The sequence below is a fragment of the Podarcis cretensis genome, assembly GCF_951804945.1.
Source record: "Podarcis cretensis genome assembly, chromosome: 15".
NCBI lineage: Eukaryota > Metazoa > Chordata > Lepidosauria > Squamata > Lacertidae > Podarcis > Podarcis cretensis.
The window spans coordinates 14,767,340-14,784,686 of NC_137185.1; the positions used below are offsets into that span (position 1 = coordinate 14,767,340).

The 17,347-nt window shown below is 48.1% G+C and overlaps 1 protein-coding gene across 1 annotated transcript in view; it reads right to left on the bottom strand.

Annotated features, from left to right (window-relative positions):
- TMEM132E (transmembrane protein 132E) overlaps window positions 1-17,347 on the bottom strand; it is a 124,751-nt gene that overhangs the window by 27,941 nt on the left and 79,463 nt on the right. The window contains exons 2-3 of the mRNA XM_079956008.1: window positions 5,162-6,062; window positions 1,134-1,274 (exon numbers count right to left, since the gene is read on the bottom strand). Coding sequence (XP_079812134.1) covers window positions 1,134-1,274; window positions 5,162-6,062 — 1,042 coding nt within the window. The remainder of the gene's footprint in view (window positions 1-1,133; window positions 1,275-5,161; window positions 6,063-17,347) is intronic.

Sequence of the window (17,347 nt, forward strand, 5' to 3'; positions counted from 1 at the left end):
TTCTTTTTCTTTTTAATTAAGCAGAATATAAATCTTGCTAAATACAATAAGGACACAAGCACAAACCACTTAGGAACAGGAAAAGAAAAGGTTTGAATCAATTCAACAAGAATACACGGCAATCCACTATACAGTACAACTGCACCTTACATGGGGGTTCAGATACATGAGTTCTGTGCGTACATGAAAGTCAGGTACACCCAAATCTTTAGAACTGCCCCACATCTAGAAGGTAAAGAGGAGAAAAAGTTTCCCCAATGCTCCTAGAAACAAGGCAGAGAGCTTAAAAGTTCTTTCTGCACTGGGAAACCCCAAATGGACACTGAGCAAAAAGGTCTTTTAAGCTCTTCGCCTTGCTTGGATTGAACCCGAGCTACCTAAAGACAAAAAACACCTGTTTATGTATGCTGCAACTGCAGCCTGAATAATTCATGCTCAGAGATGGAAAGAAGACCCTGTCCCAAACAAGAAGGAGTGGCAGATTAAATTAATGGACTATGCCGAAATGGCAAAACTTACTGGAACAATAAGAAACCAAGAAGAAAGAAACTTTATTAAAGGACAGGGGAAATTCGTGGTATATCTGAAAAGTTTTTGTACACATATAATAAGTTCATTAGCAACATTGACCTAAAACAAGCAGCTAAATGTAATGTTAAAGAAAAATTAGGGAGTAATTAATAATTGGAATAAGGTGGGGAATGCAGTGTTAAGAATTAAAAATATAAGAAACTGCAAAAGGGGTGGGGAGTCAAAATATATATGTTTACTGGGAAATCATTGGATTTGTATGTTTGTAAAAAATGTAAAACTGAAAAATAAAATTTATTTAAAAATGACTGCAAAAAAACAACACACATGCACTAGTACTGTGCAATAAGACAGTTCCCTGCAATCAAGTCATCTCTCTGCACCCCCCCCCAAAAAAAATCTACTGAAAAGATAAGTCTTCAGCTGGTATCCAATGCTAACCAATCTTGGTGCCAGTAAGTGGGACAGTCTACCTGACAAGCACACGGTGGCCTCACGAGGACATCACGTGAAACACAGCCATTGTGTCTAGTAACCGCTGCATTAAAAAATTTAAAAGCGCATGGGCAATGCTGGCCAAAAATCTCAGAAGTGCATCCTACCTGGGTTGAGCACCGCCGATCCAGGCCACATCGACGGTTGAGGTGGAGTGTTTGCTGCCAGTCTGGAACTCCGCATTCACGAGCCACTTGGGGTGCCTGGATCTGGTCGTGAGGAGATTCACCCCTTTCTTGGCCTTCACTCTGCCAAGCAGGAAGAGACAGAGGAGAGCAACACCTGTTTCTGAAGGACCCTCAAGTTTGGCTCCCACCCCTCCTCCTCATACACCCTCGGGCAAGTCGCTTAAACCTTCCCAAATTTGTTCAAATGAACTGAAACGGCAAGCTCGGCCTTTACGGAGGGGGGCAGCCATAACAGTGGGTTAGAATCAGAAGGGTGAAGTCGGAAGGGATCCCCAGAGGTCCTCTATCCCAACCCCCTTGGCAGTGCGGGAATCACAGCTAAAGAATCCCTGACAGATGGCCACCCAACCTCTCTTTTAAAAAATACATCCAATGAAGGAGAGCCCACCACTTTCTGAAATAGCCATTCCACGGTCGAACAGCTCTTACCCTCAGAAAGTTCTTCCTAATCTTTAATCTCCTTTCTCACCATTTGAATCACCATTTGAGTCCTACCCTCTGGAGCAGCAGAAAACAAGCAACTGGTATTCATAAGCATTACTGCCTCCAACCATGGAGGGAGAGAATAGTGACCAGGAACAGCAGCCATGGATTGCCTTATCTTCCATGAATCTGTCCAATTCTTCTTTTTTAAATAGTTTTTATCAAAGTTTTTGTGTTACAAACCAAACAAACAAACAAACAAACAAACAAACAAACAAACAAACAGGGAAAAGGGTGTCTATCATCTCCACTTTCATTTCACAGAGTCTTTTTCATATTTTTCACATTTCACGTTTTTCAAAGTGAGAGACACTTTTGTCGTAGACATCTTGCGGTTGGGGGAAAAGAGAGGGAGGAAGAGTGTTGTTCTTTCGGCCCTGTTGCATAGTGTTAGCGCAGGGGTTTGTGTCAGCATCACTTGGGCAGGTCCATTGCTCATATATATATTTATTTATCATTACTGACATTGCGAGAGATCAGGGGCCCACAGCTTGGTTGGCTGCATTCAGTTGATTGCAGTGGGGCATGTTTGTTTTATATCGGGGTCGGAGCAGGCAGGTTAGCCATATTGTGTCCAATCTTCTTTTGAAGTCATTTGAGTTTGGAGAACAACACTGCATCCTGTGGCAGTGAGTTCCATAGTTTCATTATGCTTCACATGGATTTCATTTCACCTGTCTCTCATCTTTTTCCCTTGCAGAACTTAGCAGGGTGGGGAGGATAGGGGCAGAGTGAGAATGAGTTGACTCTGCTTCCTAATGGCTCCAGCTCCCATTACAGTGGTACCTCGGGTTACAGACAATTCAGGTTACAGATGCTTCAGGTTACAGACTCTGCTAACCCAGAAATAGTACCTCAGGTTAAGAACTTTACTTCAGGGTGAGAACAGAAATGGGGGGGGGGCGCAGCAGCAGCGGGAGGCCCCATTAGCTAAATTGGTACCTCAGGTTAAGAGCAGTTTCAGGTTAAGAACGGACCTCCAGAACAAATTAAGTTCTTAAGCCGAGGTACTACTGTACTGTTTGGGCTACCTGCCTTCTTCCCACCAGCCCCAAAGAGCACCAGCAACCACTGGCTGGAATGTAGCCTACTGTACAGTAAATGTGAAAATGAACAGTCTCCTTTGGGAGGTTTCCAAGCAGAGCTTGGATGGCCATCTGTCATGGATGTTTTAGCTGAGATTCAGCAGTGGGTTAGACTAAATGACCCTTGAGTGGGTCCCTTCCAACTCTACAATTCTATGAAATATTTTGCCACCCGCTTTTGGCCTCAGGCCCAGCCTACCAGCAGCATGTGGCTCTCAAGGAGTTGCTCACAAGGGATTGTTGCGCTTGACCTAACAAGGGTTTCCCTTCCATGTTCCAAATGCTGCTGCAATGCTAGCTTTCTGCCAATTCTAAAAGCTCATATTGTCTTGTTTTTGATTCGTGAGGCAAGTCAAACTTTCATCTTCAGGGTGGGTGGGAGGAATAAATAAATAACAGATGGACTGAATAGATGGAAAGAAAGGCAGAGGGCCCAACAGGGGCTCTGGATCCCTGGGAGCTGGAAAACCTTGCTGCTCGAATTTGGATCCCAGGGAAAACATCCAACTCTGCGATGAGAACAATGATGAATAAATAATACAACCCATTTGCATCTATTTGCAATGCGGGGTTGCTTTTTCGCACAGGTCATGTGCCGAGTGAATGATGCCGTTTCGCAAAAAGTCAAGAACCTTCCAGCTCCATAGTTCTACAATTCTGTGATTCATGGGAAGTTTTCAAAACATCTGTAAGGGATTCTTTATCTCTGATTCTTGCATTGCAGGGGGGTTAGTCTAGATGACGCTAGGTGCCCTTTCCAACTCTACAATTCTATGAATGTTTGCCAGCTTGGATAGCTCCCTGAGCCAACGAGCAAAAAAAAACCCAGAAGTGATTTGAACAGTTGATCCGAGGAGATGATGCAAAATGAAATAAATTATGCAAATGTCCCCCACTTTGCCTAATTGACATAAGGCACCGAAATCAGCTGTTCCTGGCACCGAACACAGATTTCCAGGGTGTGTAGAACGTGGCTGCTTTCTAACACCATGAATAAATCCATGAATATTGAGAAGGTCTCATTGAAAGGAGAACACAGAAGGATCGTTGCTGGGTCTCCAGATACAAACAAGACAAGGAGGTGGATTTTAAACTCACAGCTCAAGGGTGATAAGGAAAAAATCAAGTCTCCAGGCAACTACATTAAAAAGCTACCTTACATGGAGGCAGACCAGAGCTCCAGGGTAGATCATCTCCAGGCAAGGCTCTGGCAGAGACTCACTCCTGAAGCCCTGGCGATCTGCTGCCATTCAGTGCTGACAATATTGAGGTAGGTGGACCAATGGCTAGATTCAGTATACAATATGTTCCTATTTGAATCAGTCTTTTTTTCCCTCGACCCATGAGGACTGCAATCTTGCTTTAATCTTGGAGGAAGGACAACAGCTCAGGGGCAGAACATCTGACCTGCAAGCAAAAGGTCGCAGGTTCGATCCCCTAGGTTCTCCAAAGGCAGTGCTGAGAGAGATTCATGTGTGATGCCCAGGAAAGCCACTGGCAATCAGTGTAAACAAAGCTGTGCTGGATGGGCCAATAGACTTGGCATGAAGAGGCTTGCTAATGCTATTCTAGGCTGCATCAGCAGAAATATACTGTCCTGATCAAGGGAAGTCATAGGACCACTCTATTCTGCCTTGGTCAGACCCCACCTGGAATACTGTGTCCATTTCTGGGTATCACAATTTAAGATGGATATTGACAAGCTGGAATGTGTGCAGAGGAGGGCAACCAAGATGATCAAGGGTCTGGAAACTAAGCCTTATGAGGAGCGCTTGAAGGAACTGGGCATGTTTAGCCTGGAAAAGAGAAGACTTGAGAGGAGATATGAGAGCCATCTTCGAATATCTCAAGGGTTGTCACATGGAAGTTGGAACAAGCTTGTTTTCTCCTGCTCTGGAGGACAGGACTCGAACCAATGGCTTCCAATGACAAGAAAGGAGATTTGATCTAAACACCAGGAAGAACTTTCTGATAGTCAGAGCTGTATGACAGTGGAATGGTCTCCCTTGGGAGCTTGTGGACTCTCCTTCCTTAGAGGTTTTTAAGCGGAGGTTGGATGGGCATCTGTCATGGATGCTTTGGTTGAGATTCCTGCATTGGGGGGGGGTTGGACTAGATTATCCTTGGGGTGCCTTCCAACTCTACGATGCTACGATTCCTGATTCAGTCCTTTATTTAGAACCATGAGGACTAGAGCCTTGCTTTCAGAGACCTCCTTGGAAGCCAGCTTCCTGCGGGTAAAGACGTTTCCCTCTCCTTCCCTCATGCATTACTGCCAGTGAGTCCTAGCCAAGCAACACTCCCACCTAGAGAGCGACACATGTGATTTGGACGCTGCAGCAACCATCCCGTCCAACCGCTGCCCGAGGCGCTGCTTACCTGAGGGTGAAGTGCTCGACCGTCGAGTTGTTCATCAGGTAGAGGACGATGCTCAGCACCTCCCCGGGCTTGAGAGGTTTCTCTGGCAGCTGAATGAAGACGTTGTCGTCTAGCCGCTGCTCCTGGAAGACTGGGGCGGGGGGCGGTTGCACCAGCCTCAGGCTGCCAATGCGGAGCAGCGGGTGCTGCGTGGGACCCTCTGCCCGTGCCCCTCCGCCCCCCCTTCGCCCAGCCCCCTCTCCCCCGCAGTCCCCTGCCCCGTCGGGTGCGTGGAGGGTGTAGTACAGCTCCACTTGCTGGGTGTCCCCAGAAAGGTCCATCCCCTCCAGCGCTTTCCTCCGCCCCAGGGGCACGGCCGAGGGTCCAAACCAGGCCTGGGGCAGCTCAGCCTGGGCCAGGCAGGAGGCCAGGACGCCCCGCAGGCGGCAGGAGGTGCGCAGCTCGCGGGCCTCGCGGAAAGCGTGCAGCCTCACGCAGGGCAGTCGCTCGGTGGCGCCGAAGTCGTCCCAGTCCCTGCCAGCGACGTAGAAAAGAACCTGCGCCGTGGGCTGGGTGGCCGGCACCCGCGTTCGGACGATGAAGGCGCGCACCTTCCAGTTGACTGTCAGCCGCTCAGGGATCTCCAGGGTGCTGGAAGGCTGGAGGAGTTCTTTGGGCAAGGCCAGGCTGGCGCCAAAAGGCCCCAGGGAGACGTTCAGGACTGGCAACTCCTTGGTCTGGAAGACGACAAAGGGCTCTGAGCGCGTCAGGCTGGCGTTCCAGCCTGGAGGCCGCGTCTCCCGCAGGAAGAAGGCCAGTCGGGTGTTGGACAGGCGGTAGCTCACCGGGAGAGTGGCAGGAGCCGAGGGAGGCTGGGAGGTCTCTGGGGGCTCCGAGCTAGTGGGGAGGACCTTGGCGTGAGCTGCAGAAAAAGAGAGAGAGAAAGAGGGAGTCAAAGGCGGTCAGGCCGGTCACCCTGCAGTGCACCTCCCAGACACTAGGGGGTACCACTCCAGTAACATCGGCTTTCCCGGAAATAGGGTTGTCCACTTCATGAAATCTATATCCCACTTGGTTGCAAAAACGAAAAACCTCAAAGCGGTTTGCAAAAAAGATAAAGCAATATAATTACGTATCAACAAGAAGAACGGGCCACAATAATTCAAGGTTTTCAAAAATTACTCCTGCATTCTCTCCCCCACTCCCGTTATACTTTATTAAATGTTCAAATGTTCCAATACATAATAATTGTTTTCATCTGTTTTGCTGACCTCCTACCCCATTTTCCATTGTGTTTCTTATTTCTCCTCCCTTCTATTTCTTATACTACAACAATACAATAATCTCTAATTCCTTTTGTTGTTTGTTGTTCAAATCCTGAGTTCATCATACTATAGCATTTCTTTAAGTAATCTGAAAAGGCTTCCATTCTTCCACAAAACAATAGTCATGAGTTTCTCTTATTTTGGCTGCTAACTTTGCCAATTCCACATAGTCCATCACCTTACTTATCCATTCTTCTTTGATAGGAACTTCTTCCTTCCATTTTTGTGCATAGAGAATTCTAGCTGCTGTCATTAGATACATAGCTTAATTATCTTTTCCTTTTTTTGGAATTTCTGTCCCTAAAACCCCTGAGAGAAAAGCTTCAGGGATGTGTTGTTGTTTGGTATAATCACTTGAAACATCTCCCCCCCCCCCAATCATATATCATTTCCCCAAATACCTTCACTTTCTTACACGTTCAACACACATGAAAAAAAATACTCCTGCATTCTCCAGCAGTTAACAGAAAGAACATTTGAAACAGAGGAGAGGACATCTCTGTGAAATCCTCACAGGCAGAATGCAGGGATTCCCCTTGGCAGTTCCTTACTTTTGAGGAAGCCAAGAGTTTTGCAAAAGTCCTTTCTTTCATGAGAACATTAAAAAGAGGCTGGTGGATCAGGCCCATGGCCCATCTAGTCCATTTATATTCAACATTTCCTCCAAGGAGCTCGAGGTGGTTCACAAAGTTTTCTCCCTGTCCCCATTTTATCCCCTAAACAACCCTGTGAGATAGGTTAGGCCGAGGGACAGTGATTGGTCCCTGGTCACCCAAGGAGCCTTATGCCCAATTAGGGATTTGAACCCATGTCTCCCACTTCCTAACATGGAACACTAACCACTATACTACACTGCCTCTCTGTTGTAGGGGAAAGCAAGTGCAGAGGTGCGTACTTTTTTGCAACCAGGGCTTAATAAGGAATGCATACGAAACTGGCATGGAAACTGAGATGCACTCTTACTGATCAGGAAAGGGATTTTGTGGTGGTGGGGAGTTCCACAAAATGTCAACCCAGCAGACCAAACAGGTGCCCTCCATGCTAGGAAAGCAGTTAAAGACAACGAAAAAAGAACAACGAAATTAGAGTGCATAGCCATTTCTTTTATCCTCCCTTTTTGTGTTGTTGCCAGCTCTGGTTCACACCCTTTGGAACCGGGTACCAAAATATTATGACTCGTTTTTACGGATTGCGTCCCTTCCAAATGCTTCTGCCTGGGGTTAAGACACACTGACACCACCCCCTCCTCGCCCCCTTTTCTGACACAAGCAACACCCCCCTCCCCTGTTTCCATCCCCATCTCCCTGACAGACATTTTGGCTGTGAACCATAAATACTTTGTGGAGGCATCTCCGCTCTGCCAAGAGCTGCTGATTGAAGGACACAATCTGCATGCAATTAAGTGGGTTAATGAAGGTGATTGCTTATTAATAACTCTGACTCCGTCTCACAGCTCAGGAGATCAGAGGGCAGCTGGGACCCACCCACTCCCGGCTGCTGCTCGGAGGTGCAATGCAGAGGTCCCAATGCGCTGGTCAAATGGCAGAACGCCTGCCATTCCAAGGAAAGACCTGACCCATCCCACTAAAATACCATAAGCTGCAATTCAGGACATAAAAAATAACGGTCGCTATGGTACTTGGGCAGGAACAGAGAACCGCAAGCCCGGCAGCAAGGAACCCCAACATTAAAGAATCACCGGGAGAGAGATACACCTACTCCGAATGCAGAACTGGCAAAATTAACAGCAAAATTAAGAGAATGTATCGATGAATGTATTTTGGAAGAACGGGTGCCTTTTTTGGACCACTTGAAGAAATATTATAGTACGATGACCTCGCGAGCAGGATTTGAGCTATGAGCAACAGAAGTAATTAGATTATAATATTGCGGTTGTGCTTTAATAGACAGATGATAGAGTGAAGAAACAACTCCATGGGAAACGGGGTGGAAAGTCGACAAAAATGTCGAGACTTACCGGTAATAATATACAATTGAAAAGAAAAGGCATTGGGAGAGAGACATGAGCAACCCCGTTAATGTTAACGGCTGGAATCGTGTTTGGGACAAGAGTCCTTTCCGATCATCCTCTGCAAGAACAAGGGGAAATGTGCCCCAAATAATGCACAGGTGGTAATCTACATCCTTCTTTGGTTAATAAATTTCACAAAGGAAGATAAGAAGAGTCTGCTGATTCCAGCCAATGGCCCATGCAGCTCAGCATCCTGTTCTCCCAGTGGCCAACCAGATTCCCCTTATGGGGAGCCCACAAGCAGGATTCGAACGCAGGAGCGCTCTCCCCTCCTGTGGTTTCCAGCAACTGTGGAGGCACAGCACAGCTTCCATAATGGCTTCTAACCATCGGTAGCCCTCTCAAACTCCATGAATTTGTCCAAGCCTCTTTTAAAGCCACCCAAGTGGGTGGCCATCACTGCCTCCTGTGGGAGGGAGTTCTGTAGGCTAACTCTGCACTGAGTGGAGAAAGACTTTTTTTTTGTCTGTCCTGAATCTTCCAACATTCAGCTTCATTGGATGCCCACGAGTTTTATTGTTATGATTCAGATCCACAGAGATGGCTGTATGTGTACAGTATGAAGCCCTACTCTATCCAGCCCTGCTGCTCAGTCACTGCCAGCTCAGAAGATGGCTCCCTTCCCCCTCGGCTATTCAGATAGGCTGCTTCTGAACATGGAGGTTCTACTTTGCTAGCAAAGCTAATAGTCATGGACACACTTTGGGCAGAGCCACACAATACACTTAAAGCACGTTCAACACACATAATTTAATGCACAGGACTTCCCCACAAAACTCCTGGCACCTGCGGTTTCCCCCTCAAAGAGATATCACTCAGCTCACAAGTTACACTATCCGTTTAAAAGCTGTATTGTTTACTGGTTTCAAAAAAGTCCTGGGCAGTTCTGAGCACACCCCACTAGTAAAATACAAAGAACAAATGGTTTGTGCATTGCCCTGGGAAACCTTTCAGTTAAAGAGCAGAATCATTATCCTCATCTTTTAATCTGATGATGGTAAAACTGTGCAAATTCAAGAAGACCCATTTTTATTCTGCAGGATCCAATTTTTACCCGGACTCCATGGAAAAAGCAAACTATTGTCGGGGTGTATCTTTGCTTTCTGTCTCTCTCTCTCTCTCTCTCTCTGAGGGGTGTGACCTGGGGGAAGGCAGGGCAGGAGAAGCAACCTGTGTCAATCTCCCCAAATTCCAAATTTCTACATGGACAGCCCCTCCCCAATAAAAAATGGTGCCCCCTGCTGGCTCTGTTCTGCAGTTTTGGCATCAAGCAAAGAAGTGCTTAATTTTCTCAGGCCTTTTAATTCAATTTGCTCTTATTTTATCTTGGCTGGGATTGTATGGGGGTATTTTTTATGCTACTGCTATTGCTTTTTTATTGCTTCTTTTGTATGTTTTCAATTTGTTTTATTGTGCCCTGAAATTTTGTAAGCCATCCTGGGGATTTTATTGGACGGGGTATAAATCCCGAAAACAAAACAAAACAAGCAAACAAACGAATGAATCATTTTCTTTTCTTTTCATTCTCCTGTTATGCCACGCAAGCCAACATCATACAGAAATCAGAGATCAGGCAAGACATCCTACCTATCGGCTTGCAATAGATGCCGCAACAATTAGGGTGTCACCCAAACCATGGTTGATGGACACAGATGAATTACATTCTTTGGGGAAAAGCAAGAGAAATGAATCATTTTTAATGCAAAGCTGGTCTTGATCTCCCTTGGCAAACTTTTCAAATCAGCAGTCGCCAACGCAGCACCCACGGGCAGCAGAATGCACATCAGTACCTTGTATGATGCCTGCGAAAATCTCAATAAATATATCTTCAAAAATCCAGGATGCATGAGGGTCTATTTACTCTTCCTTCTTGGTACACTAACCCCTCTCCTCATTGAATTCCCAAACAACCTGATGAGGTAGGTTAAGCTGGCCCAAGGTCACCCAGTCAGCTTCTTCGGCCAAGTGAGGTTTGAAACCCTGGTCTCCCAGCTCCTAGTCCAATACTCTAACCACTGCACCAGGCTGCCTCACCCACCTACATTTCACTGGAGATGAGGATGGGACACCCAGCCACTTTCTGAACAAAGGTCAAAGGCAAAGAGCTGCTTCTCCCTGTGAGGAAGCACAGCAGTGGCTGGTGCAGGCGTCTTTTCCCAAAAAACTGGGGCATTCCCACACTACTTGGCGAGCCTCTCTTTTTATGCTCTTTTAGAAGCAGCAGCCATTTTGTGTTACGCCCCACCTCAGGCAGCCATTTTGCATTACGCTCTACTCACATGGCAGCCATTTTGGAGGAAGTGGCGCCCACAGGCCCCAGAACACTGGCAGCCACTGCTGCAAAGCACATTTTCAACAATCTTTTCCCTCTACATACGAGAATGTTCAGGCAGCTCTTATTGCCTATCACAGTCTTCACCAACCTAGTTCTGTCCAGAGGTTGTCAGACTACAACTGCCGTCAATCCTAGACCATGGCCAATTGTCAGGGATGAGGGGACCTTTAGTCCAACAATGTCTGAAGGCCGCCACTAAAGTGATGAATTATTCTTATTAGTAATAATATACTGCCCTTCATCCGCAGATCTCAGGGCAGTATATCCTGCCACTGTATCTTTTCCAGGATTTCTGGTATCTCTTTGTAGGTTTTCTTGGTTGTCCACTGTCGGCTGTTATCTGTGGGATTCAGAGTTCCCTACTGTCTTTTTTTTAAACACATGCCCCATTTTACGCCACATAAAACTACGACCATGCACCCCAATTTTGTGACACTCTGCACAGAGAGTCTGGATGGGAAGAGCTGTTGGGTGGCCAAATTTTAAAACGTTCAGGTGGGAAATAGCTGAGATATAGAGGTTTAAAGCCTGCGGAGGGGTCTTTTCCAGCCTAAGGGCCTCATTTGCTTTTGGAGAGCCTTCTGGGGGCCACGTGCTAGTTGTTATGTAGTGAAGTTTCACCCTGGGCCAGCAGGGGGATACTGTATATAGTTTTCACTCAGGTCTGTAGATAGTTTTCACTCAGGTCCACGTCAGTTATTTTAGGTGGGAAACGCTGGGCTGTTGTTGCTACAATGTTGACAGCCGGCTGCCTATAAAAGCAGGCCGGCTGAGCTGTTTGCAGTCAGTTCTATTCCAGCTTACAAAATAAAGAGCTACTTGGAGAAATCGCTGTGTCGTCTGCTATGTCAACCCACAACTTAACACTGGCGATGAGGATGGGATCAAGGTAAAGAGGGAAAAGTGCCAGATCGCCGTTCCACAGGTAGAGTTCCTGGGCTATCTTATCGATGCCTCTGGCCTTCACCCGACCACATCCAAGATCCGCGCTATCCAGCAGGCCCCCAATCCAAAGAACAAGACGGAGTTGCAGGCGTTCCTGGGGCTGCTGAACTTTTATAACATGTTCCTGCCCCACAAAGCCACAGTGGCTGAGCCTCTTCACCAACTCCTTAGCACAAAGACGCCTTGGGCCTGGGGTCATCGGGAGACGGCGGCCTTCAACGCGGTCAAGGCTCTCCTTTCATCAGACAGTGTGCTGGTACAGTACAGTGAATCCAGGCCGCTGGTCCTTGCCTGCGACGCCTCACCTTTTGGCATCGGTGCTGTCCTTAGTCACCGTTTTCCAGACGGAAGAGAAGCACCACTCGCCTACTTTTCCAGGACGCTATCTCCGACGGAACGGAATTACAGCCAGCTCGACAAGGAGGCACTGGCACTTGTGGCTGGAGTGAAGAGGTTCCATGAATACCTCTATGGCAGGACTTTTGACCTCATCACTGACCACAAGCCACTCCTGGGCCTCCTCGCCGGTGATCGTCCAACTCCACCGGTCCTCTCGCCACGCATGCTGCGATGGACTGTTTTCCTGGCTGCCTACCACTACCGGCTCATCCATCGCCCCGGGAAATCGGTGGGCCATGCCGACGCCCTCAGCCGTTGCCCTCTTCCAGCATTTGTGGAAGACCCGGCTCCAGCTTCATCGCTCCTTCTGATTGAGGATCTTCCGGCAGCGCCTGTATCGGCTGCCACTGTGGCCTCCGCGTCTGCCCAGGATCGCACCATCAGCCGGGTGCTCAACTGGGTGTGGAGGGGGTGGCCACAAGGGCCTTTTGCATCGGAGTTCCAGCCCTTCGCAACCAGACAACATGAACTCTCAGCTCATCGCGGCTGTCTGCTGTGGGGAGACCGCGTCGTGATTCCCCAGGGACTCCGTCAGCGCGTCCTGGAGGCTCTGCACGTTGGCCACCCGGGAATTGTCAAAATGAAGGCGTTGGCTCGGTGTTACGTCTGGTGGCCTAATATGGACGATGCCATCACTGCCTGGGTGTCCGCCTGTCAAGCGTGCCAAGAGTTGAGGCCTGCACCACCGGCAGCTAAGGGACACACCTGGGAGACACCAAAGACACCCTGGTCGAGGGTGCACATCGATCTGGCTGGCCCCTTTCACGGCCTGACCTTTATGGTAGTGGTGGACACCTATTCCAAATGGCTGGAGGTCGCCCTGATGCCCTCCACCACTACCGAAGCCGTCATCCGGGTGCTGCGAGGCCTGTTTGCAACGCATGGGTGTCCTGATGTCCTTGTCTCTGACAACGGACCGCAGTTCACGTCAGGCACGTTTGAGCGGTATCTTTTGGGACTGGGCATCCGCCATGCCTTAACGGCACCCTTTCATCCATCCAGCAACGGGCAAGCGGAAAGAATGGTGCGCTCGGCAAAAGAGGCACTGGCGCGCCTGGACCGGGGAGACTGGCATGAGCGGGTCGCCGAATACTTGTTCGTGCAACACATCACCCCTCATGCAGCCACAGGGCGGAGTCCTGCTGAACTGCTTATGGGCCGCCGCCTCAGGTCACCGCTCGACCGGCTACACCCGGACTTTGCCGTGGCTGAACCCCCAGGCTGTGCCAACGCGCCACGGTCATTTGTCCCAGGAAACCAGGTCTTTGCCCGGAACATGTGGGGGACATTCCTTGGGTGCCAGCCACAGTAGTGGGAGTCACTGGACCTCGCTCGTACCAGGTGGCACTCGAAGACGGACGCTTGGGGCGACGGCACATAGACCAGCTTAGGCGCAGGGTTGGGGACTTGGACACTACCATGGTGCCCCCAACTGCGCTTGCAGCTCAAGAAGAGACACGTACAGATGGCGAGGCCCCACCTACACCTCCCTCGCAAACTGCCAGCGTGGAGCCGAACCAAGCCGCTTCAGAGGGTCTGCCAGACTTACCACAGACTCAGACCACTCCACTTGCGGAGGCTCCACCCACAGCAGCGGATCCAGGGGAGTTGGTTCCAACGCCACCTAGGGTCGCACCACAGCCTCAGCAAGAACTGTGTGGCCCTCCGGACTTGGCTACCAGTCCCCGGCGGTCTGGCAGAGTTTCCAAGCGCCCAACTTATTTAAAGGACTATGTTGTTGGACATGTATCACTGTTGGTCTAAGTATGGGAAATGTAACCGATATGCTTTTGTGCCTAATTGAACCATTACGCGTAGTGCTGTATATAAGGAAACCATTACGATTGTAACTAACGCCTTATCTCGGTGGGGAGGGGTGTTATGTAGTGAAGTTTCACCCTGGGCCAGCAGGGGGATACTGTATATAGTTTTCACTCAGGTCTGTAGATAGTTTTCATTCAGGTCCACGTCAGTTATTTTAGGCGGGAAACGCTGGGCTGTTGTTGCTACAATGTTGACAGCCGGCTGCCTATAAAAGCAGGCCGGCTGAGCTGTTTGCAGTCAGTTCTATTCCAGCTTACAAAATAAAGAGCTACTTGGAGAAATCGCTGTGTCGTCTGCTATGTCAACCCACAACTTAACACTAGTAGTGGCAAGAGACAGAGGCAAAAGAAAGTGAAGCAACCCTTTGGAAACGTCAGATCGATAACTCAGTCAATAGAGCATGAGGCTCTTAATCCCAGGGTGGTGGGTTCGAGCCCCACGTTGGTCAAAAAATTCCTGCATTGCAGGGGGTTGGACCAGATGATCTTATGGTCCCTTCCAACTCTATGATGCGCACCCCTATTGGGTTCTGAAATGATGGCAGAGAGAGGGGGCAAAATGTCTCACTGACTATCCAGGGGACAAGCTTGTTGGGCCTCTGTGGATCAACACATGAGAAACTAGGACTTCACCAGCTCCTTGCAGCAATGTCCAACCACGGGCTGCAGGTCATATCCTCCAGACACCCCCTTAAATAACATGAGATAAAGCAGAAATGGAGTGATCTCGCTGCTGCCGCCCGCCCCTCCACAAGCAATCTGTGCATTGCCCCCACATGATCCAAAGCGCCCTGCAAAACTGCTTGCAATCTGTCTCGCAATTAGCATCTGGAAATTAAGGCACAGAGATTCCCAGCTTAGCCTGGTGTTAATAGGTAGACAGCTTTGCTGAGAGGGTGGGGGTGGGGGGAGGCAGGTGCAAGAGTTAAATCTGCAGAGAGTTGCCTGCCAGCCAGCTACAGAACAGTAGCTTTCAAAGCCCAGCGATTGCTCCCCTAAAGGAGGCCTGCTACGGGCTTGGGTAGAGGAAACAGAACCGAATTCTCCCATGGATCCTTACAGAAAAGATCCTACGAATTTCACAGAGACAGGATGGCTGCATCTCTCCATTTGGGTTAGAATCGCAGAATTAAAAGGCCACCCCGAGGGTTATCCAGTCCAAGCCCCTGCAATGCAGGGACCGCCGCTCCAGAATCCCTGGCAGGTGCCCATCCAAACTCTGTTTCAAAACCATGCAGGTCAGTCGCAGCACCTCAGACTAACCTACCTCACAGGGTTGTTGTGAGGATAAAATGGGGAGGAAGAGACTGGTGTGTGTCACCTTGAGCTCCTTGGAGCGAAAGGTGGGATACAAAGGCAATAAAGATTTGGTACAGTCCATTCTGCCTCCCCAGGACTCTCCTGTCTCCTTCGGCTGTGTGCATCAATCCAGCATGTTCTCACAACCCCCCACCCCAAACCTCACCTCTTCTCCCCCACCCCAATCTTTCCCTTCTCCTCTGTGCAGTTTTATCTGACCCGTGCCAGCTCCGCTCTGCCTTCAGAGCCTGGCTGCAGCTCCTATCAATTTGTCTCAGCCTAATATCTCAGCGGAGAGTCGTAGCTAATGTCCAGATATTCTTGGCTCTTGTCGGAGCGACCACAAAAGGCCTCCCCGTTGCCACCGCACTCTCCGCAGCATACTGAAGCCAGGAGTTATTTTGCGTCGTGCAGAGCAACAGAGCTATGAAGCAGGCTAGAGATGGCTGGCGCCCTGCCCAGTATGTGTGGGAGAGGCCCAGGGTCTCTCTTTCTCTTTCCGTCTGTGTGGCAAGAGGTAATAATGAAAACAGGAGCTTGGTGGACACACAGTAAGCTCTGGGGTGGACTAGGAGTGCACTGTTCATGTAGCCAACAATCAGAAGAAAAGAATTTCTTGGAAGTACCATATTTACTCATTTGCACCTTCTTTCGGCCAAATTAGGGTGCACATTAGATTTGATGGCGCATTTACATTCGCCAGCAAATACTTTTTTGGTTTTTAAGGTTTTGAAAAATTGAGGTGTGCATTAGATTCGAAGGCGCATGAAATTCGCGTAGATACGGTAATCAAATTATAGAGTGGATTTGCGTAAATGGGGAGTTGCCTGTACTTACGTTATGTTGCACTTATGTGTTTTTTATGCTGTAATTATTTAACTTCATAAGCCACCTTGAGCATGGTTTGAACTGTGGAACTGCAGCATACAAATGAAACAACAACAACATTTATGCCCCGCCCATCTGGCTAGGCTTCCTCAGCCACTCTGGGTGGCTTCCAGCACATACAAAAACATAATATGTATGCATGCATGTATGTATGTATGCAAACCCCCAGGACCAACTGTTCTCTTATAGTATATCCCTGCCTGATCACTGAGCTCTTAAGGGGAGTCCCTGTTACTGGTCCCCCATAACTCAAACCCATGGCTCAGTTCCACCAGGAGCCATGCTGCATTGAGTACTGTGGCCCAAATTTTGGAAAACTCCCTTGCAGTTGAGGTGAGGCAGGCCCCCTCCCTGTTGAACTTCTGCCACCTACTGAGGACTGTTTCACTCAAGAGGGTATTTTATTTTCACTTTGATTATACAGATATAACAGTTTCTTATTTTTCCTGTGTGTTGTATCTTTGTAAACTGCTCAGAGGCTCTTGTAGTTAAGCGGTGTATATATTGCTTTAATGGTAATAATAAATGTTCTGTCTGTAAGCACCCAATAACACGAGCAAAACAAAAAGACACAGCATCATATCAAATCCTTTATGTTTCGTTTCTTATTTTTTGCTTTTATGTAGAGGGTGTTCTATATTTATGCATGCTTTCTATACATGCTTTTGAATTCTTATCAAACGTGCATAATTCAGGCAATGGATTTGATGGTGTTTACGCAAGAAGCTGTTAATGGCATTCCAATATTTAGATTATTTATGCACTTCAATATTATTATTTTGGAAGATATATATAGCACTATAGTGAGATGTGATAATTATTTACACCCACCCAAACTGGCCTGTTTATACCCGTTTTTCAAATACTTGAAGCTTTCCTTCTTTTTGACTACTATAGTGGAATGCCATAAAGCATGATGAAAGAAAGAGGGAAATACTTTTAAAGGGGTTTTAACGCATAATCAATAGAAGCAGCCCATCCTCTCATAGGAACATAGCAAGGTGCCTTATTGGTTTGTCTAGCTCAGTATTGTTCACACTGACTGGCAGCAGCTCTCCAAGGTTTCAGGCAAGGGACAGTCCAAGCCCTACCTGGGATCTTCTGCTCTAACCACTGATCACTACCACCATTAACTGCTACTACAGGATATAAATGCAACAA